Genomic DNA, 23,005 nt, shown 5'->3' with positions numbered 1-23,005 from the left:
CCTCAAGGCCTCCAGCAGTCTGTGTCTGTGCGACCAAAGGCAGAAGGTTAGAGGTTCATGATCAGATTTATGCTGGCCTTGGTGTGTGTGTGTGTGTGTGTGTGTGTGTGTGTGTGTCTCCACTTGTTCCCCACTGTGCTCAACCCTGACTCTTCCCTCAACATGCTGACCACTCACAGTGTCATTCAGTGACTGTCAGGGAACATCAAAGCCCCAGTGGCCCAATGGATAAGGCACTGGCCTCCTAAGCCAGGGATTGTGGGTTCGAGTCCCATCTGGGGTAGTTGATAGCAGAGTGGCGCAGCGGAAGCGTGCTGGGCCCATGACCCAGAGGTCGATGGATCGAAACCATCCTCTGCTAAGCTTTTAGAAGATCATGAAGAGAGGGAACATCAAAGCTCAGAACCAGGAGTCTCTGCTCCAGACTGAAGCTTCAGGGTTCTTCCTCCATAAACATGAATCGGCACAACGAGTTCATGCATGCATGATAAACCTGTTCCAGATCCACAGAACATCGGCCTGAAGAATCAATGGAAATGTGTCAACATCTGCCACAATACATGTTGGTAACACATGTACTTTTACTTGTGATGTCCGTCTGTTGTTGTGTTTTCTTTGATGAAAAGCTTAGCAGAGGATGGTTTCGATCCATCGACCTCTGGGTTATGGGCCCAGCACGCTTCCGCTGCGCCACTCTGCTGTCAGACACCCCAGATGGGACTCGAACCCACAATCCCTGGCTTAGGAGGCCAGTGCCTTATCCATTAGGCCACTGGGGCTGTACACACTGCTGACCGGACAGAAACGGATCCAGGCAGCATGACTGAAATGAACAATAGACAGAATCCGGTCTGTGACTCATAGCAGAGCAGCTGAATAAGAGGAGTCATAGTCTATAGATTGTCCTGTGTTAACACTTGGTTACTTCTAGATAGTAGCAGAGACTAAGGACGGTACAGTCAGGCTTCAAAAAAATGGATCAGAAGGATCTGGATGGGTAGGATCTGGATCAGGAGTGTGTCTGTACCTGACCATCAGAGCTGCGTCGCTGGACCCTGCCAGCCTCTGTGGCAGATAGATGCTGGGATAGAGAGCAGCAGACTGGGACCAGAGCCAGGACAGACGGTCGTTCTGGCCCCTGGTTCCACTGTGGCAGCGTCCGGTGTAGCTTTGGTCTGATCACACACACCACATAAGAGAGAGGTTACATCTCAGGAGCCGGTTTAGAAGGGTGAACATGTGGGGAGAGAGTAGAGACCTGCCTGTCTTTATCTGGTGCCAGTTGTAGCAGTAGGGGAAACCATAAAACCCCCAGAGTCCTTTGGGACGAAGTCTGACCGCCAGCCGAAGGGTCTCCTCCATGAACCTCCGAGCACTCTCCTCAAACTCTCTCCTGGCTGCAGCCGTCGTCTCCTCGTCTGGCAAATCTGGTCTCTCCCGCCTCACCAGCCACTCAGACAGTCTTCGGTACTCCGCCTTTCTTCCGAAGTTCCTGTTCCACAACGGCCGCCACTCCTCCCAGTCCACGACGGCCGACCCGGTGAAGTTGGGTAGCAGCAGGTTGGATATCTGCGTCTCTGCGAGGGAAAGGTGAGCGGCGAGGTCACCGAGCTGCGGTATGCCTCCGTTCACCCAGCGGCCATCTTTAGAGAGGTATGGGTATTTACCCAGGCGGCCTCGGTAGAAGAGGCTCACTTTCTGGAGAGTAAAAAAAACATTTCATCATCAATACAGACATCAGCCGGTTGAGGAGCCACTGGACCGGGGCGGTGCCTCGCTCACCTCACCCTGGAAGCTCTGCCGTCGGTTCTGCACGATGTCAAAGTCTCTCAGGTCCAGATGGACGTCGAAGCGCTTCTGGCAGCGCGACGTCGGCATGTTCCAGACCACAACAAAGGGCCGACCCGGCAGGAGAGGAGCCGCGGCGGCCAGAGGAGGCGGGGCGGCGGCGGCAGAGGCACACGGCAGGAGAGGGAGGAAGAGGAGGAGAGGCGGCACCATGGCTGACCGGCCGCCAGCACGTCCTGACAGGAGAGAAGAACGACCATGAGATATGATCGTCGCTTGAGTCCACCTGTGGCACAGTTGCCTCACAGGTTTGAGTCCCGCTCTGGTCCTGAGTTCTCCTCCTGTCTCTCCACACGGTTCCTCCAGCTACTCTGGTTTTTCCCAGCCTATCAAAAATAGGCCTGCTGGGTTCATTACCCCTGCCATTGCCCTTGAACAAGGCACCAGGATGGAGAACCCACTTCATCCTGGTCCTGGAGATATTTTAAATTTTTAGCAGATATCAAACACATCGGTCCTAAATATCACCTGAAACCTTGTTGGGTCATCAGGGGACCCAGCAGGGATTTGACCTGAAACAGAGAGATACACTACAAACCACAGCAGAAACACATGAACCAAAAACCTGGGACCTTCAGGGAAATTCTCTTTATTTCAGTGTTTTTCCATCATCAACATCAGACGCCTTTAACATGATGTCAACGCCAGAGTGAAGTTCAACCATGTGAACTCAAAGCTGAAGTCGCCAACAGGAGCAGATCACCGTTTAGTCACTTTGGTCGTCTGTCAGGGATCCGACATGAAAGAACCAAACACCTACAGGAACTTCCTGTATACACATCGCAGCTGAAGTCAGGAGTGTTCAGTTTACACGACATCACTGGATCGTGCTTCACTAGGCAGCAACAGGGTGTACTCTGTGTGTGTGTGTGTGTGTGTGTCAGATGTCTTTGTGCATCCAGAAGATGGAGACTCCTATAGCGTCTCTGTAGGGAGTTTCAGTCAGAGTCTGAACAACCTGGATGAACGGATGAACCATGGATGAAGGAGGTGGAGGAGGAGGAGGAGCGATGGATGAAGGAGGTGGAGGAGGAGGAGCGATGGATGAAGGAGGTGGAGGAGGAAGAGGAGGAGAAGTGATGGATGAAGGTGGTGGAGGAGGAGGTGGGATGGATGAAGGAGGAGCGATGGATGAAGGAGGAGGAGGAAGAGGAGGATCTACTCTGGAAGGAGTTCTGTCCCTCTGTGGTGTGTGAGCGTCCATTTTAGCCTGCGTCTGCGTCCTGATCTCGTCATTCGACACTCTGGAAAACCTCAGCAGCGTCTCCATGGGAACGAACGTCGTCATGGCGCCTGCATTCTGGACGGGCGTGGAGAGCACGTAGCCCAGGTGAGCGTAGAAGTGCTGCTTGTCGTGCGTGGTGAGGCACAGGCGCTTGAACCCGCGGCTCTTGGCGTAGCGCTCTGTCTCCTCCATCAGTGTGCGACCGTGGCCCCGCCCCCGCTCCGCTTTGGACACCACCACTGACTCCACAAAGAGGCTCCCTCCGCCGCCGCCCACAACCAGCGACAGGCGGGCGTGGCCGAGCAGACGCTCTGCCTCCTTGTGGCCGCGGAGGAGAACCAGGCAGACGGGAAACTCTGGACGGGACTTCTGGAGCGAGTGGACACGGGCCGCCTGGCTCCTCTGCCACTCAGAGTTCACCAGGTCAGCGCAGGGAACCAGCAGGTCCGGACGGCGGTGGATCGGGACCACGCGGATCTTCTCCTGATGTTCACAGTCTGCCAGGAGCTCGCTCACAGGTTCGACTCTCACACTCAATGTCAAGATGCCTTCAACAGCTTTGTTAACTCGTCCATCCAGAGTTGAGATGTCACCAAGTGCCTCAGCAGGTTCCTGAGGACAGCTGGAGATCGGGGATGGATGCAGCTCGTCTCGTTTGGGTTGGGACCTATGGGAACAGATGATCCTGTTTTAGATGAACTTTACCTTAAAAACCTGTTTAATCTCTAAAAAGACCTGTAAATGAAAATGGACTGACCTCCGACCCTTCAGGCTCCATGCAGGAAACGTTTCAGTTCAACTTAACGTCGCTCCGGTTTTGTGGTCGGTCCGATTACACGACGGGGCAGTTTGAGACGAGCAATACATTTGATCCCGTTGAGCCTGATGGTGGCGCTGCACTTTGACCTTTCACTTATTTAACGTCATAACTTTTAAACTGTAAGTAATTTAATGGCCACGCCCCCTCTCACACCAACATCTGGATCAACCTGGATAAAAGTTATATTTTAGTTTTTTGATTTTCTTCGACTCACGTTGAGTGGGCGTGGCTTATTCTTCAAAAAATGCTGCGCCTCACGAACGATTGCATTAAACTGAACCCAGACTTTAGGCACAAAGAACAAAACATCAGTCGACCTGATGGTGGCGCTGCAACGGCAACGATGAAGATTTGTCAACAACATCTGGAGCTTCCACGATAAACTCACAAAAACATTAAGAGCGGGTGAAGAGCCTCTCAGAGAGCCTCTATGGTATTAGATGTGTAACCCACAGCACAGTAGTACGGAAGAGAAGAAGAAGAAGAAGAAGAAGAAGAAGAAACCTTTATTATGAAATGTGACCACAGCACAACACCCAGCGACAAACTGCAGGTCTACAGCCGAGTGCCTTGATCAAGGGCACTGGCAGGAGTGGCTGTGTGTTTGGCTCCCTTCAGGGGTTAAACAGCAGTGACATGTCTTTGGACTTCCTGCCGTCTTCTCCTTCATGTTTTAGTTAAAATCAACTTTACTAACCCAGACAGATAAACTATCAATATCATAACATTTTACATCAATAAAATATCAAACATCATCTTACAGTGCAACATGAGTCAGCAAAAACCCAGCTGATGATGAAGATGAGGCGTTTAAGAACACCGGGTGATAAAAGCTAAACTGATCCCAAAGAGTTTGCGGTGTTGTAAACTCACCCAGATGAGGTCGGAGCCCAAAGTGACAAACTGAAGAGACAAGCCAGCGACGCAACGAGCAAACCAGAGAGGAAGTTAGACGGATGCAACAGGAAGCTGCCGGCTGAGCCAAATGTCTCATACAAACAAGGAAACATGGAGGATGAGCTTTGACTTTGAACCTCCACAAGGAAAACTTCAGTGAGAGGGGAAAGATTTGTACAAGAAGAGACAGATTAGCTTCAGCTCAGCTTCAGGTAAGGCCTGCACAGGTGCATTGTGGGAAGGCGGGAATTTAAACCTGTCTTGTTGGAGAAATGATTTGAATGCTTTTATTCTCAGCAACACCGCCACCTACTGGCAACTATACGGAACAAACGTCCACCCTCAGCTGTCAATGAAAGTATCACAACTACAGATCGTAGAAAAAACAGTTTGACATTTTAATTATGAACATTTGGTTGTCAGTTTTCCATTTTATTTGCTTAAAGTATTAGCGACAACATCTACAGATGAGATAACACACACAGACTAGTGTATGTAGTTTACGGACAACCTAACCGAGCAAAAGAAGTCTACAGGCACGGAACACGGGATCTGAAGCCTCGTTAATGTTTCAGCTTTGCTGTCAAAACCTAAGAGCGACCGGAAGCTTCAGTCCCGTCGGATTCACGGCGGTTCCGTATCCGCAGCCTCTGTCTATATATACCCTCATGTAGGTGTTAGAGCGACACTTTACTCGGTTTGAAGTTTCACCGCTGACAGTTTGTTGGTTTCCATTGCGCAGAAATACGAATTAAACCGCGAGTTATGATTAGTTATGGTTTAGTTTCCATTTAAGGTGAGACAAGCGGGTTTCGATCCATCTACGTTAAAGCAAAGCAGAGTTTGCGTCAGGTTTACGTCGGAAGTTACGTTAATAGTGTAGGAGAGCTTCGGCACGAGACACAATCAAACATTAACGCGTTTCTGGTCTCTACGTACATTTTGAGTCGCTCCTCCTCCTCTTCACCGCCTTCTTCTTCGTAGGCGTCTTTCTCAGCTTTCCCGTGTTCGGGCCCCACAGCTGATCGGGGGCCGGTTCGGATTCCGATCTCAGCCCCCTTCTCTGATTCGGGCTCGGAGGAAACGCTCACTGTGTATCTGTGGGCACGTCTGCCATCTAGCGGCCAGGATGTATTACTACAGGATTCTGATCGAGTCTGAGCGCGACAACACATGAAAGCTGCGATGTTTGTCTGAACTGAGGAACAAAGCGCAAGTTAATGTTTGAAATTTACATAAAAGCAGTTACTCAAATGTAAAAATATAATTCTTAATGGAGTTTTTAATTTTAACCTCGATGAAGTGGCATTTAACTTCGACAGTATGAAGGTTATATAAGCAATAAAGCAAAGAATGTTTTGAGAATGTTTCAGCTTTAGAGCCTTTGATTTGAGAAAGTGAACCAAGACATGTGAGCCAAATGTGTGTGTGACCTCTGGGAAAGACATAAACCTGTGTCGGCGTGTCCCCCCTGTCCCCCCCTGGACACACAAAAGAGGCGAGATGTTTACCAAAATGTTTGCTTTATTTTTTTCTGTTTTTATCCAGGACAACTCATTGAAGGATAATCAAGGAGAAATCAGCTCTAATGTCTTCAGAATCTTTGCTCTTTGTTTACATTATTTGTCAGAGATGGAGGCGAACGTTTCATCAGAACTGCTCAACGTAAAACAAACCAAAAAATAAAAATAAAAGCATAAAGGAATAGAATAATAATAATAACAACACGTTCAGAATTAATTCAATACGATGAAGTGTGGCGTCGCTGAGGATGACCATGGTGACGACGAGGACGACGGCGGCCCGCGAGCGCCGGAGTCGTTTCACTGCTTCTTCTGTGGAACTGCAACAACACCAGCACGAACTCAACGCAACGCAACCGACGACAGCAGAGGAAGAAACGGAGCGAAACGTCTCCCCAACAGGAAACACTTTTTTATTTAAATAATATTTTATCAAAGCTTTTTTTTTGTTTATCTTCATAAAATGTTTCTAAAACTTCTTTAAACTTCTTGTTTTTTTGTGTTTTTTTTTTGCATTTTTGATTAAATTTCCTTTTCAGTGAATCTTTAAAGTTTCTCTCTCTCTCTCTCTCCATTTTACCACCGTGTGTGTTTTTGCAAATGTGGTCGCCTGTGTGTTTTATATGTTCACCTGTGTGTGTGTGTGTGTGTGTGTGTGTGTGTGTGTGTGTGTGTGTGTGTGTGTGTGTGTGTGTGTGTGTGTGTGCGCACGCTATGTGTCCTTGGCTGAGGCTTGTTGGAACATCTTTGAAGTTGTTGAAGTGATTATGTAAATGTAAAGCCCAGAGGATGATGAAGATGAAGAAGATGGTGTGTGAGCGTCTTTACACTGCTGTGACTGTATTGGGGTCAGTGCAGTGCAGACAGTCATACTGTGAGGTCGATGCTGGCCCCAGCCCCAATTGTGTGGGCTCAGCAAGGTGTGTGTGTGGTTGTGCGTGTGCGTGTGTGTGTGTGTGTGTGTGCATCTACAAGGTGAGCTTATCAAGGAGTGTGTTGTGCTCTTATGTGCACAAAGGTGAGCAAACTAAGATGAGTGGGCGTTTCTCAGTGCCTACGTGTGTGTGTGTGTGTGCCAGCTGCTGTAGGGGAAGCAGAGTGTAAGTCTTTGTGCGTGTGTGTGTGTGTGTGTGTGTGTGTTTGGACGGTTGGTGTTAAGCTTATCATGAGTGTGTATAACCAATGCATTCACTGAGAGAGAACGTATTCCTTGTGTGAGCGTGTGAGTGTGTGTGTGTGTGTGTGTGTGTAGAAGGCACGGAGGGCGGTGGGGGAGGCTCAGTCTCTCAGGTCCATGCTGGAGCCAAACAGGGCCACCAGCTGCTCCTCGTAGTGGGAGATGTTCCTCTTCATGATCTCCTTACAGGAGCCAAGGAGACGCTCAAAGGCCTGCACGTCTATTACTGCACAGAGGGGGAGGGGGGGGGGGGAGAGAGAGAGAGAGAGAGAGAGAGAGAAGGGAAGAGAGAGGATTTATATATAATGTGCGTCTTTAGGAGTGGGTCCTGTCTTGTGTGTGTGTGTGTCCTGTCTTTAGGCGTGTGTGTGTGTTCTGTCTGTAGGAGTGTGTGTGTGTGTGTTCTGTCTGTAGGAGTGTGTGTGTGTTCTGTCTGTAGGAGTGTGTGTGTTCCGTCTGTAGGAGTGTGTGTGTTCTGTCTGTAGGCGTGTGTGTGTGTTCTGTCTGTAGGCGTGTGTGTGTGTTCTGTCTGTAGGAGTGTGTGTGTTCTGTCTGTAGGAGTGTGTGTGTTCTGTCTGTAGGAGTGTGTGTGTGTTCTGTCTGTAGGAGTGTGTGTGTGTTCTGTCTGTAGGAGTGTGTGTGTGTTCTGTCTGTAGGAGTGTGTGTGTTCTGTCTGTAGGAGTGTGTGTGTGTTCTGTCTGTAGGAGTGTGTGTGTGTTCTGTCTGTAGGAGTGTGTGTGTCCTGTCTTGTATCTCACCCAGGAGCTTGACGTTTCCCACAGCGTAGGCGGAGGCAGCTCGGGGTTTGTTGGTGACCAAGGCCAGCTCTCCAAAGTAATGACCTCTGCTACAACGAGTGATCTCCACCTCCGTGTTATCAGCATGGTCCGCCTTCGTCTGGAGGAGGAGGAGGAGAGAGGAGAGGAGGAGGAGAGGAGACAGGAGAGGAGAGAGGAGAGGAGACGGGAGAGGAGGAGGAGAGGAGAGAGGGAGAAGAGACAGGAGGAGGAGAGGAGAGGAGACAGGGGAAGCGAAGAGAGGAAAAGGTGAGTGGACCGTGGCTTCAGTTCCAATTACAGCTGAATCAGTGTTATGAGGCGAGGAAGAGGAGGAGGGTCTTACTTTACTCTTCATCATGATCTTGACCTCTCCAGATTCTACGACGTAAAAGCAGTCGGCCTTGTCTCCCTGTGCAGCGAGAGGGGACACACACACACACACACACAGTGAGGCACAGTGCTGAAGCTTCAGGATCTCCACACGTTCTCCTCCTTCCCCACCTCCTTCTTACCTGTGTGATGATTCGCTCGCCGTCTGAGAACTGCTTGGCTCCTAATACGTCCACAATCTTCATCCTCTCATTGGCCTGGACAGAGGAAGACGAAGGCAAGGGGACGGGACGGGACGGGACGGGACGGAGAGAGAGAGAGAGAGAGAGAGAGAGAGAGCAAGAGAGAGAGACAGAGGAGTGTGAGCATCATGAGGACGGATCTCTGTGTGAGCTCCAGCAGGAGAACCAGCTGTCTCACCTCCAGGGACTTGAGTAAGGGCACCGACTCGATGAAGCACTCGTACATCCTCCTCTTCTTGTAGTTGTTCTTCACGATGAGTCTACGAAATGTGGCACGATCCTGAGACACACACACACGTTAGATCAGAGTCATGTAACTAAAGGTTGAGCTGGAGGGGGAGGAGCTACAGGCTGCTTCACTATGGAAGCTTCCTCAGACAGCCGCACCGCTCCGACACGGCCACTAGGTGGAGCTGCAGCCCGATGGGGGTGAGGCAGCAGGTCTGAGTTCATAACTGAGCACACACACACACACACACACACACACACACACACACACACACACACACACACACACACACACACACACACACACACACACACACACACACACACACACACACACACACACACACACACACACACACACACACACACACACACACACACACACACACACACACACACACACACACACACACACACACACACACACACACACACACACACGAGGAGCTCTTCACCCTCAGAGCTCAGAGTGTAAACAGAGGTTACAGATGGATCGTTTCATCAGACTGTCTCATCTGTGGACAGATGGCTGAAGAAGTGGACAGAACCAGAATCAGGACACGCTACAGGTGAAGGAGTCAGGAGGAAGATCAGAGCTCCAGGCTGCATTATTGATTATCTATTAGCTCTGATTGGAACAGAGCCCTGCTGGTTTATTAAAGCTGCTTTGTCTAAACGACACAACACACACACACACACACTAGTCTGAGTGAATATCCTGGTTTAGTGTTCTTGTGTGTGTGTGTGTGTGTTCTTACCAGACCCCATAGCGCCCCTTCCGTGGTGGCGGCGATGGTGGCGGCCCGTGGCGTGTTGTACATGAGTGCCAGCTCCCCGAAGCTGCCCTTATGGTTGTACTGACCCACACATGTTCCTGATACCATGATGTCAAACACACCCCTGCAGAGAGAGAGGCAGAGAGAGAGAGACAGCGACAGCGACAGAGACAGAGACAGAGAGAGAGAGAGAGAGAGAGAGAGAGAGAGAGAGAGAGAGAGAGAGAGAGAGAGAGAGATTGTAAGCTGTGGTCTGGTTGTTGCAGCAGATGTGTACAGATGTTTGCTTGGTGCCTTCACACACATTTGGTTGCGACTCAAAGTACCTGGGAACATTTGATCATCAGTGTGAATATCTGCGAGTGTGTGTGTGTGTGGGGGGGATTAAACCTGGGGAGGTAAATTGCAGCGTTGTTGCCTGGCAGGATTAAGCCTCATCCTGTAATGCGACCCGTCCTGTGATTGGCTGCAGCTAAACCCTGCTTCTCTTATTCAGCCGCGGCGGCGTGGACAGCCATCGCCGCTCAGACCTCCAGCATGAACCGATGAAACTACACAACGGCTCCAGGAGGCTCCACAGCTGACGTTGTGAGGAGCTGACAGGAGAGCAGCTGTGTTTAACCCTACACATGCTGATGAAGACCTTACACCCCTGTTTAGCTCTGTAACCATGCCAACACCACACCCAGCTCCCACATCTACTTCCTACAGGCCAGGATGGTAAAGCAGCAGGCAGGAGAGCCGCTCTGAAAGGTCACCGCCCGTCACATGTGTGGGGACACAAAGGGAGAGTGCCCACAGGAAGAGCCGGGCTCTGCTGGGTTCTGTCGTAACAACCGTGACTTCAGGCCAGGATGGGGGTCAACAATGAGCAGAGGGCGGGGGCTCAGCCTGAGGTCACAGGTGGAGGTCTTTCCTGCGCTGCTCCTCCTGGAGGTCGATTAAACAAACGCAGCCCAATTTCTTAAGACACCAAACTAAACATTGGCGCCTACGGTGATCTGATCTGATCCCCGCCTCCTCGCCCTGTGGGTTCCTGGGAACGTTACAGTGGCACTTAACAAGACTTCCTGCTGCTCTGTGCATAATCACCACTTTCCTGTCGACTCTTATAACCTTTTTGATATCCAAACTCCATCTTGAGCCAGGCCTGTGTGTCCTGGGGCACTGCCTGAGGGGGGAGCGTGTGTGTGTGTGTGTGTGTGTGTGTGTGTGTGTGTGTGTGTGTGTGTGTGTGTGTGTGTGTGTGTGTGTGTGTGTGTGTGTGTGTGTGCGCGTGCGTGTGTTGCCCTGTGAGGACCCGTGTACACAGCAGACGCTCACGTCAGCAATGAGGGAGGAAAGTTACACACAACGGCCCTTCGCGGTTACTATACACACACTTGCTGTATACATATACACAGAGGCGGAGACAAAGTAAACCCATCGTTCGCTGGAACAAAGCCCCGCCCCCCTCCTCTCCCTGTGTGTTAAACTGGACTTGCTGGTCTCCATCATCAGCGCAGATGTGATGCACACAGGCACACACACTGTGGGCTGTGGCACAGACACACACACAAACGGATCCCTCTTGATTGAGCGCGGCCGTACCTCTCTATGACGTAGAAGTTGTCTCCGTCGTCTCCCTGGTCGATGACGTGCTCCAGGGGCTGAACCCGGAGCTCAAACATGGCGTCCAGCACCTCCGAGAACTGCTCCTGTACCACAGAGGAGGAGGAGGGAGGACGTCAGATACAGGGGGGTTAAATGGTATGAGCAGATGTGTGTGTGTGTGTGTGTGTGCACTCACCTGGTCTAGTGTTTTGAAGAGCAGGATGTCTCGGCAGGCCTCCTGCAGTCTGAGGCGCTGCTCGTCTGTTTTGGGGTGAACCACTCTGGGCTCCGTGTCCTCGTCGTCCTCGTCTGGGTTGAACGCCTCCGCACACACTGCAGCAACACACCCAGGCACCACACTGCTTAACATACAGCATCAACATGTCCTGTGCCAGCACAATGTAATCAGACGGAACAATCCTGGCGAGAAGCAGAACCTGTGGAGGCGTGGAGAGGCGAGCGCCTTCAATCCAGCGACTCATTTACTCAAACATCTAGGATCCAACATGCAGAACACAAAGTAGCAGCAGAGGTTTGTTTCAAAACTTCAAGTGAAGAAGAACGAGGAGGAGGAATCACAACCAGCTGAGGTTTAGACTCAGCTGGAGTGAAGACCTTCAACACGTCACAGTGAAGTGAAGGTGGCGTCTCCTCTCTCGTTTGGTATCGGTTCACCTTGGACTTGAACATTTGTCAGTTATTTGTTGTCATTTTCTACTCTTAAGAATTCACCGATTCAGTGACAATAAATAGCTGAGGATGAAGTGACTGATGAGCTGCAGACCAACAGGCATCCACTTCTTCTTCTATGATCCAGAGTTGGCTGAGGCCCATGAGGTTTAACATTAATGTGTTGGTTCTGTATCTCTCCCTGTGTCTTTGGTGGAGGTGTAATGTATTTCACCTCCTACCTCACACCTAAATGTGCTCATTAGGATTCAACACAAATCTGTCACTGTGAGGGGAAATGGAGACATCAGGCCTGCGTGTCCACACACACACACACACACACACACACACACACACACACACACACACACACACACACACACACACACACACACACACACACACACACACACACACACACACACACACACACACACACACACACACACACACACACACACGGTTCATCAGGAGTAACGACGTCCACACTAATGACAGGGATCGAACCCTAAACAAGGCGAGCACAAAGACACTGATGTTGACATGTGGCAGGTGAGGGGAGCTGTGATCTTCATCAGGATCAGAGACAGCAGTGAGGCCCAGGCAGGTCCCACGTGCTGAGCTTCAGTTTCAGGGCCTGGACTCAGATTTGTTTTGCCTCTCACCACTGCCAAACACGTCCGTCTACCCTGGCGAGATGACAGGCTACCAAAACTCTGGCCAATAAACAAGCTGCCTGTGACTCTGTGTGAGCTTTGTTTACGAGCCGTGCTCCACTTGTAACTGGGCAGTGTGAACCTAAACAAACCAGAAGCAAACACGCAAGCGACTCCTTCATTCTGCCGTGTTTCAGGCCAACGGAGCTACGACATGTCTGCAATGATGTGGTTATCTTTAACTATCTCCTACTAATTACTTCACCACTAAAGCCCAGAGGGAACAACACTAGCCCTGGAACCCTCACAGTGCTGTGAGTCTTCAGTACGTCAGTGTGCAGCGTTTAGCAGGAAACAATTACACTAAACACACCTACAAATGACTCATTAAGCCACAGATACGACTGTACAAGTTGAGTTTCTAAGCCAAGACAGTAAAATGCTCATCACCTACAGTTTAAACAGGTGAATCCATTTCTGTGTGTGATATACGAGGCCCTGGAGGCTTATAGTGGGTCAGGAACGGTGCCACTGGGTCCCCACCTCTGTCACTCACTCTAAGTGACATTTAAGGCCTTATTGAGTGAAACGCTCTGGCTCTAATCTTCCACATGTTCCGCCTCAGTGACTGATTTTTACATCTCTCTGGGGACGGAATTCATTCAGCCAACTCAGCGCTCTGACCACATTCAGTCAGTCACAGACATGTAGGTCCCTGTCTTTGTTTGATTCTGTGTGAATATAATTGATATGATTATTATCTTATCTTAAGTAGAAAGCAGAGGTAAACACAAAGTAATGATAACCTGAGCCAGAAGCTGCAGGGTGCAAACATCATGTCATCATCATAACGACCAGCAATAATAAAGCCCTGCATGGAACGGAGCGATGTCATGGTTATCAGCAAACAGAAACTCATGACTTTAAAATACATGTAGCTCTGCATGTTTTACAATGTCACCATGCAAACACAGGTACTCAGCATGTGGGAGTGGAGACGCTGTGTGAGAAGTGAAGGGTCAGATCTCATCTCCTCTCCTCCTGGTGTTTCCTTCTCCTTTTTTTTTAAAAAAATCGTTAATGGTAACTTCCCCGTAGTTAGTTAGCTTAAGTTCATTTCTACTTCAAGCTTCAACTTGTCCTAAGGTTTAAACATACGGGGCATGCATCTGGACCTTAAATCTCAGTGCTGGGTCTCGTAGGTGAGCGCACAGGGAGGATCCAGAGCTCATACTAGCTGACACACAATGAGCTTTTATGACTCACAGTGGACAAACAGGGTAAACAGTGATGAAAGTAGGACAGCGGTAAAGATAAACATCAGCGGCCACGCCCGGGACTTAATCAAAGTGCAGCGCTCTGTGGCGGCTGACGACAATCAATTACTCATACGTAAACACTAGGCGAGCCAATCGGAGCGTGAGAGAACAGAAGAAGAAGAGTCGGGTATACACAAGGCCACAGACACACAGACGGGTGAGCGCAGACACACAGAAACCCACAACACAGAGCGCCGCTCTCTACATGTAGGACATACGCACACACGCAGCGGGAAAACACTGATTAGTCAGTGTGTGACATCAATGACAGACACACACACACACACACACACCTTACCTGACACTCTCCTGTTAAATCTGCTGGGTGGTGGAGCTGCAGAGAGAGAGAGAGAGAGGGAGGGGGGGGAGAGAGGTGAGATTAACAATAGTTTTCACATTGCAAACATGGACATGTAGAAGAAAAGGAGGAGGTAGAGGGTAAAGAAGGAAAAGGTGTGTGGAGAAATGAAGCGAGGTGGAGAGAGAAAAAGACAGAGCGAGGTGGAGAGAGATTCAATACACAATTAAAATGACACCACAAGATGACCTCATGGATTAATCAGGCTAATAACTCTGCATCAACATGCTGAGACGTTAATAAGGTGCACTTAGAATACTCAGACAGAAGAGGAGAGAGAGAGAGAGAGTGAGAGTGAGAGAGATTCTAATCAAACAGCAGCATGGACAGTGAGGGACAGATGTCCTGCCCCTCTCCTTCCTCTCACACACATGGAGGAGGAGACTTGTTAGTGTGTTTACATTGGGACTTGTTGTGGTTCAGTATTTGGACACACAGATGCTGCTGGGCCCGTTTACATGAACCACCAAGACGGGACATCTGGTTTCTCTCTCCTTTAAAACACGTGTGCGTGTGTGCGTGTGTGTGACAGCCTGAGAGCCTTCATAACAAGCACCTGACCTGCCTGAGTGTCCTTGAGCAAAACGCTGGCTGCTTGGCAGCTGCAGGAGAGGCTGTTATCTAGCTGGCCGTGACCTTTGACCTTCCTGTAGTGAAGGAATCAAATCCTAGCCTCCGCCTGCTGAGAGCTTCCTCATTACATTCAATCAAGGTGGAGTAGAATCAAGTCAACCACTGGTCTCCATAAAGTCTGGATGAGATGAACGTCTCTCCTCAGACCATGGAGCTGCTTCATGCTCATCAACACACACACATGTAACATGAACACACACACACATGTAACAGTGAACAACCCGCCTGTTAGCTCAGTCACGATTCTACAACTTCACTCATTTCATTTGGACTTTCATTCATTTGGAAGCTGGACAGTTGATGGAAAGCGACCTGCTTAGATGAGATGGCAGAGGGAGAGCAGCAGCTTTAACAGAGTGTGATGTCACTCAGCATGATGTCACCGCTGTGCATCTGCTGCCTATGAATATGCATCAGTGCTAACAAAGCAGAGGGGGGTGGGGGGAGATCCATATCCATATGCAATGGATATGGATGGTGGCCTCATGAGAGCCCAGCACATCTGCTTTCTAACACAGGTCTGTTACTAGCCACTGTGGACTGCTGCCACACACACACTTTACTACCTTATTAGCATGCTGTCACAGTCCATTAGATGTGGACTGTGAAGACGGGAGCCTGGGGGAAACTCGCACAGTCGTACCACTTTCCCCCGGTCACCTGGGGAGACGGACGCTCTTTAACACTCTGCTCTCCGCGGAGAACGTTCTTGCCATCACTCAACACGTATGGGGCCACAGCACGGCCAACTAAGCTGAGGCGTCCCAGTGTTTAGTCTGGGCAGGACAGGAAGGAGACACATCGTACGCAAGTCTCCCTTTATACCAGGGAGACACGAAAAGACACAGGAGTGAGGAGTGACTTCAGAAATTCAACTGTATTTGTACGTAGGTGTCAACTCTCGCATACACACCACACATTCAGCCTCTTTGGCCGTCTGCTCGACCTTCACAGACCCTGGTCCTGTCAGTGTGTGTGTCAGGGGTCCACTTTGCTTCAACCCTCAGCTCACACACACCAGTTACACTTTGAACATCAACGTTCCCTCGAGGCCACATGTGCAAGAACTGATGATGGTCAATGATCAACACATGACTGCTGCTTACAAACTACCATGATCGACCAGCTCACTCTGATGTTGATCACATGAGATGAGCTGATCTCTCACACACAATACACAGTAGTTGTTAATCAGTCTCGGTTTAAGTGAAACATGCGAGGAGGCCAAACTGCAGAATGTTTGGAGACACGAACGTGCGTCAGCCGAGCACCTGCCTGGAATCCTTGGTGATGGTGAACGTAGTCTCTCTCTCTCCGTCTGTCCGTCTGTCTGTCTGTCTGTCTGTCTGTCTGTCTGTCTCTCTCTCTCTCTGAATTGCTTTCAGCACTCAAACCATTTGTTTCTGAAGGACAGGAAGCTTTATTCAAACCACATTTGGACGCCTGCCAAACCGACTGGCAGAGAAAGGGATCAGCTTGGGCCAAAATGAACTCCTGGAGGAGCGGCGACAGGAGTCCATTTCCCCGCGTGTCTCACCTGAGCAGGGAACTCCCCGCAGGTTTCTTTATCTCTATTACAGTTATCAATCAATGTTTTTGTTTTGACATCTACTCATGGAGATCACAAGCCACTAAATCACATAACAGATGTTTGGACACGTGTAGAACCTCTTGTTGCCACATCTTCCACACCTTTCTCTGTTTCAGTGAGTCGTTCCGTCTCAGGGACTAAACCCCTCAGAAGGACTGAACTCGACCTGTTGAGAGCAGAAACGAAGCGACTGTGTGGATGTGGGAGGAAAGCAGAAGGCAACTGAAAGGGAACAAGTCCTCAAAAGTATCTGGAAACTTTATGGCCCATTAGTCATCACTGCGTCTATTCCTGATGGCTGCTGTTCCCTCTCAGTCCTAAACCACTTTACCAATATAGGCCCCCACCTTTACTAGCTAATCTCTCCTCTTCAGTTCCAACCTTACTTTCATTTTTCTATTATTATCCATCTCTTCTATTGTTCCCTTTCTCTCTCTTATCTTTCCCTCGTCTATCATCAGCCTCCTTTTCTCAGCTACCTACATTCATGCACTTCCCTCCATTTTAGAACCTCTTCCTGTCCGTTTCTTACCACCATCCTGTCCTCAACCTCTATTAGAACATTTAGGTTCACTACACACTTCACTCCTTACACATTCTATATGATTCAGTTGGATATTCCTCACCAGGTCGACCTCGGGAAAACAAACTCAGCTGGTCGCATCGTCCTTGACACATTGGCAGAAAAAAGGTATTTTCTTCTGTTATTACAAAATAAAACCGTATAAATAAAGTGGTGATGGCAGTTTACCCCCACACACACACACACACACACCTCCCATACGTGCTCAAGGTGGGAAAAGGTAAGTGAGGCCTCTTACTGAGCGTGAAACCACACACTTTCCAACCATGACTGCCAAAATCACACCGGCCATTCTCTCCCAAACGGGAACACACAGGTGGGCAACGGTGATAAGATTCACAACAACACAGACACACCTGACGGCACAATACAGGAGGCTGAGAAAGTTTCAATTTCATGCCCTGAAATCTCCTGATCGGTGCCGGTCCGATACCCAATAGGCCCGCGTTCCCTTCAACAACACCTGGACACAAGCGGCCCCCTTACAGCTGAATGGAGCTCCGAGCTAAACAGAAGAAGTTACACATCCTCAGCCAAAAAGATACAGATCCATCTCTGTGGCTCATGTGTGTGTTCCGGGCCCCAGGCGTCGGCCTCGGAACACAATCCTTTCTTTAGCAAATCTGCACAATCTGTGTGACGCGTTCATTGTTGCTCTTCGTTCTTCAGACTGGAAAAGTAGAGAATCTGGGGTTTTGAAGTCTGAAGGCCGTCGTGTCTCAGGTGTCAGAGCTCCACAGACAAGAGGAGAGGAGTTCTCAAGTCCAAATGACATCTCAAGCTGATTGATCACGCCATCATAACGTTTAGAGTCGCGTTAGACGCTTTAGAGTCACAACTACCTGGAAGCTACAAAGAGAAACGTGTGGTACGAGAACAACTGTGCCGAAATGTGTCGTCCAATATCGCATACTAAGTCTCAAAGGGCTTTACAACATCAGACGGTTCCTGACCCGGCACAGAGCTCCGGAGGAAGTCGAGGGATAAACCCAAACCCCTTCAGGTGTGAGAAGGAAGAAGCGTGCGGCGCTTTGAAGAGACAGAAGCGTGCGGTCACACCTACATAATAAGTCAGTCTGAATGTTCTCATACTCTAAATGAATGACTGACAGCTCCTTCTGATCCTTACAGGCTCCACATTTGGGTTAGAGAGGGGAAAAGGTTGTGTAAGACAGTGATAACCAAACATCACTCCAGGATCCCCATGTTTCCCTTCCTCCCTGTGGCATCAAGCTCTCCCTTTCTCCAACCTCTCTGTTATCCACTCAGCACCCACAGAGCAGGAGGAGACATTCCAGACGGCTTACAGTCACTTGTTTTGATCCAAAGCAAACTCTCAAACAGGTCAGATCACTGCAGGTACCACAGCATGGAGAGAGGGAGGGAGGGACACACACACACACACACACACACACACACACACACACACACACACACACACACACACACACACACACACACACACACACACACACACACACACACACACACACACACACACACACACACACACACACACACACACACACACACACACACACACACACACACACACACACACACACACACACACACACACACACACACACACACGCGTGACAGCATTGATTGTGTGTGTTTCAGTGAACAGGTGTGAAAACAGCTGTCCTGCTTTGTTCAGGTCCTGATCTGAGCTCCGTAAGGTCGCTGGTTTGGGTCCCGGTGTGTTTCTGTTCAGACAACTGTACACACTGGCCCTGCATTATGTGGGGGGGAAAGGGAGGAGTGAGGAGTGGAGAGAGAGAAGAGGCGAGCACGAGGACGAAGACGTTCAATGTAAAAGGAATTTGCAATTTGCGAAGCTTCAGCTGAACGGAATATGAAACAGTTAGCGTCTCTCATCAGTCACATCAAAGGCATTTCTTCTGTTGAGAGCAGGAGGACATGAGAGTGTGTGTATGCATGTGATGTCTGTGTGTGTGTGTGTGTGTTGATGTGTGGGTGCATAAGTCTGAGTGTGCGAAGTGTGAAGTGCTCTCCCCCTACAGTCATGTGGCTCGGGTGGTGGTGGTATCAAGTGTACGCCTGAAGTTGCCTTGGCAACCAAACAAAAAGATCTCATTGCCATAACAACGCTACCCCCTTCATCTCCCCCTCCTCAACATCCCACCCCCCCATCCAGCTCATAACAAGTGGCTGATCATTCCTGCTTTTCCTCCCTCCCTCGCTCGCTCTCTCTCTCTCTCTCTCTCTCCATCCCTCCCCACACACCCACTCACTCACTCACTGCCGGAACAGCAATAACAGATGGAGGAAAGAAAGATAGGAGTAGATGGAGAGTGAGAGAAGGAGGCTAGAGGGCAAGGACAGAGTGAGAAACAGAGGGGGTGAGGCAGGAGAGATGGACTGGGGGGGGGGGGGTATCAAAGACAGAATGGCAAATAAATGGTGGGGAGGAAAGTGTGTGTGTGTGTGTCGATGTGGAAAAACAAAGGAGAGCTAAAGAGCGAAGGAGCAGAGGGGAGAGAAAGATGCAGGGCGGAAAGCGTGAGACGGAGAGGTGTGTGTGTGTGTGTGTGTGTTACATAATGAAAGACAGGGCGAGGATGAGGATACCGTCTTGTGGCTGCTGGTACAGGAAAAAAGGAGAAATGAGAAATAAGGAGACAAACAAACGGAGAGAAGGAGGTGAAGAAGAGGAAAGGAGAGCGTTCATCGATTGCTCTTATAGTCGCTCTGTGTGCGATCGTCTGGCTGCTTAGTTTGTCAATACAACACACACACACACACACACACACACACACACACACACACACACACACACACACACACACACACAGACACACACACCAGTGTGTTGCTCATGCTGCTGCCACAATCGAGCTGTGCTGAAACGTTTCCAGGTCAGGTTCTGCTTCAGGGTCAATATGGCGTCAACACACAGAGGAGCGGCTTCAGATCCATCCTGGAGCTCAAACATCAGGAAGTCCAGCTGCTGACACTTCACATCCCTGCTGCTTGTACCCGGACACACAGTGGACACACACACATTAGCTTCATATTGGAGCTGTTGGCTTGCTGTGTATCTGTTTATGACATGACATTGATAAGAGGTTTGAGTCTTATCGCCGGCCTCCAGCCCGCCTGCTGCTGCTCCGCCCCACAGAGCCACGTCGCCGCCAGGGAGACGCAGCAGAGGTCTGGTTCTGCTCCGTGTGTGGCAGAATGGAGGAGTGTTCCATCACTGAGAACTCTAACATAGATGCTGAATAATGTCCAGCCCCCTGTGACATCAGGACTCCTGACTCTTCCACACCCACGGCTGGTTTGGGAACAATAACAGGAAGTGGACACCATTTATCACGAGGGCAAGCCCAAGCAGCTGATTGAGTGGCGGTTGGGTGGACGTGTGTCCCATTCAAGCAGCAGAGACATGCTAGGTTAACACACAAACAGCTCAACACACTGTGGAGCGGGTTGGGGGTCAGAGAATTGATCCATTGAGTAGATGATCAACAGGATTGATTACCTGATCACTCTTCTGGTAAAGATGCAGTCATGTTCTTGCTTGTGTATCTTTGAGTGCTCGTCTCCTCACATTACAGCAGAAACACACTGAGCTGAGAGTGAGACAGTGCTGTCCCTCTCACCTCAGACACAAACTTCATCCCCATTTCTTCCTCCTCTCCTCTCCTCCCACTCTGTCTCTCCTCTCCTCTCTGATGGTCCATCTCTGCCTGGTTGATAACAGCAGGGTCAGAGGTTCCCCTCACGTGCCCCCCCCCCTCCCCTCCCTCCTCTTCCAAATGTCACCATCGGCCTCTGCCGGCACGCAATCGCACAAATGTACGCTTGAATCCACACAATGTTTCATCTGCAGACATGGAAAACGCACAGAGACACACAAACAGGGGAGGAGGAAGACACACAAGCGGCTGCCAGGCTCAATAGCAGACTTAATAATGCACATCGGCAGCTTCAGGCCCCTGCTGCACACCCACACACACACACACCTAGAAATCCCTCCAGAGTCACCGATGCAAAATATAATCAGGCAGCTTGTTGGAGCAGAGGAAAGAGGATTTGTGGCAGCGTTTCCTCTCATCATGTTCAACCGTGATGGAATGACCAGCAGGAAAACACGCCAATCTGCTTCATCTGCACCAAAGAGCCGTCAATATCTGCACTTCTAGCTCACACTCGCAGCAATCTGATCAGTGTCTTCCCCTCTCCCCATATTTCAGACAGACTTGTCATGACGGTCGATCTTCCTCGCCGTTCCTCTTTCATCCCCGTCTCTCTAAACTCCCCCAGGAAGCAAACGGAGAGGAGCAGAACATAAATCCTGGCTGTTTATGTTCCCCTCTGGAGAGGATGTATGTATTTGTCTGCTTCTGTCTGTCATCAGCACTCAGCTGACGTGTGCGACTCTAACCTCAGGCTGCACAGCTTTACCACCCTGAAGTGGCAAACACACAACATCTACGCTGCAAACACGTACATACATGTGCGTGGAGACTACAGGCGCAGGATGCAAACACACACACACGCACGCTCGCTCGCTCAGATCCAGACCAGCATTCAGAGTACAAACACAACAACAAACACAGGGCAGGGACCGGTTTGCAGCTCGGGGCTAAATGATGTTGCATAACACAAAGCGAGCAGGGACGCACAAATGTCAGCACGTACGAGTACAACGGCCACGAGTGACACATTCAAACCGCTCCTAACAGGAAGTGTGGGACGCGACCCGAGCACCACACACAGAGACGCGCGCTATGACAAACCAGCATGAAAGGTTTGCAGCACGAGTCTTCAGATTAAGTTTAAAGGAATTAAAGGTCTTCCATCCCCACTGAGGTGTTCAGGTACAAGCGTAAAGGTGTAGTTTGAAGTCTGATGTGCAATTCAAGAGGAAGAGAGGTTAGAGATTCCACATGACAGCCTTGGCGTCCATCTAATCATCATCATCATCATCGCTTCCAAACTTTACATTGCCGACTTTAAGTTTGAATGTGTTTGTTCCGTTCTCCGTGTCCGCTCACTATAGATTCACACGTGTGGGGAGTTTGGCGGCGGCGGCGGTGGAGGCGAACTTGGCGTTGTTGGATTTACTGTGCAGAAGTGGGGAACCAATAAAGATATGAGATGTCACAGACGGGACAGAGGGGAAGGACGAGGACGCACACACAGCCGGGACATAAACATCTGCACTGTATAAGCAAAGCACAGCGCCGCCTAAACGTATGCTCGACAAATCACACACAAACACACACACACACACACACACACACACACACACCAGGGGCCGTGACAGGAGAGCTCGTCTCTCTAATCGACCTTTATCTGTCCGTTTTCTCTTTCCGGCGTTGCCTATCCTCTCCTCTTCCTCCGTCTTCCCTCACCTCTCCTTTTCTGTCTGCCTCTCTCTCTCTTTTTAAATGACTGCTCTGTTTGCTCTCTCACTCGTGGTCCGTCCTTCTGTTGGCTCCTCTATCCTCCCCTCCGTCTCTCACAGATCTCTGCCTCCTCCTTTCTACGTCACCGCGCTTCCCCTCTCTCCTCCGCTATTCTCACGCTCTTTCTCACAATCTGACTCTTCTCCCTCTCTTTACCTTTCCCATTAACAAACTCCCTCTCACCCACTGTATCTCACTCCCCCCCCCTCCCTCTCACCCACTGTATCTCACTCTCCCCCCCCTCCCTCTCACCCCCTGTATCTTGCTCTATCTCCCCCCTCTCTCTCCCTCCCTCCCTCCCTCCCTCCCTGAGCCTT

At 50.0% G+C, this 23,005-nt stretch overlaps 2 protein-coding genes and 2 non-coding genes across 5 annotated transcripts in view; 1 reads left to right on the top strand and 3 right to left on the bottom strand.

The window, feature by feature from the left end:
- The window catches only part of hyal3 (hyaluronidase 3), a 7,155-nt gene extending 1,163 nt beyond the window's left edge, over positions 1 to 5,992 (bottom strand). The window contains exons 1-5 of one of the 2 annotated variants that reach the window (XM_076153954.1): positions 5,730 to 5,838; positions 1,783 to 2,024; positions 1,263 to 1,698; positions 1,028 to 1,175; positions 1 to 25 (exon numbers count right to left, since the gene is read on the bottom strand). The exon at positions 1 to 25 is cut by the window's left edge and continues 102 nt beyond it. In XM_076153954.1, coding sequence (XP_076010069.1) covers positions 1 to 25; positions 1,028 to 1,175; positions 1,263 to 1,698; positions 1,783 to 2,001 — 828 coding nt within the window. In that variant the 5' untranslated portion in view covers positions 2,002 to 2,024; positions 5,730 to 5,838. Of the gene's footprint in view, positions 26 to 1,027; positions 1,176 to 1,262; positions 1,699 to 1,782; positions 2,025 to 2,412; positions 3,741 to 5,729 lie in introns of those variants that run through there. The other variant, XM_076153952.1, reaches the window with a different exon arrangement.
- trnar-ccu (transfer RNA arginine (anticodon CCU)) lies at positions 211 to 283 on the top strand. Its single transcript has one exon. It is a non-coding gene; the product is annotated as a tRNA-Arg (tRNA).
- Positions 707 to 779, bottom strand: trnar-ccu (transfer RNA arginine (anticodon CCU)). The gene has a single exon. It is a non-coding gene; the product is annotated as a tRNA-Arg (tRNA).
- A 953-nt stretch (positions 5,993 to 6,945) lies between the features above and the next one.
- Positions 6,946 to 23,005, bottom strand: part of prkar2aa (protein kinase, cAMP-dependent, regulatory, type II, alpha A) — a 30,104-nt gene continuing 14,044 nt past the window's right edge. The window contains exons 3-11 of the mRNA XM_076153955.1: positions 14,381 to 14,416; positions 11,635 to 11,771; positions 11,436 to 11,542; positions 9,828 to 9,969; positions 9,020 to 9,121; positions 8,782 to 8,856; positions 8,613 to 8,678; positions 8,249 to 8,387; positions 6,946 to 7,716 (exon numbers count right to left, since the gene is read on the bottom strand). Coding sequence (XP_076010070.1) covers positions 7,592 to 7,716; positions 8,249 to 8,387; positions 8,613 to 8,678; positions 8,782 to 8,856; positions 9,020 to 9,121; positions 9,828 to 9,969; positions 11,436 to 11,542; positions 11,635 to 11,771; positions 14,381 to 14,416 — 929 coding nt within the window. The 3' untranslated portion in view covers positions 6,946 to 7,591. The remainder of the gene's footprint in view (positions 7,717 to 8,248; positions 8,388 to 8,612; positions 8,679 to 8,781; positions 8,857 to 9,019; positions 9,122 to 9,827; positions 9,970 to 11,435; positions 11,543 to 11,634; positions 11,772 to 14,380; positions 14,417 to 23,005) is intronic.

This window comes from Genypterus blacodes, unplaced genomic scaffold (genome assembly GCF_046128005.1).
Source record: "Genypterus blacodes isolate CSIRO-AG114 ecotype Tasmania unplaced genomic scaffold, CSIRO-AGI_Gbla_v1 ptg000060l_1, whole genome shotgun sequence".
Lineage (NCBI taxonomy): Eukaryota > Metazoa > Chordata > Actinopteri > Ophidiiformes > Ophidiidae > Genypterus > Genypterus blacodes.
The sequence above is the reverse complement of the archived record's forward strand: the minus strand, read 5'-3'. Positions and strand labels throughout refer to the sequence as shown.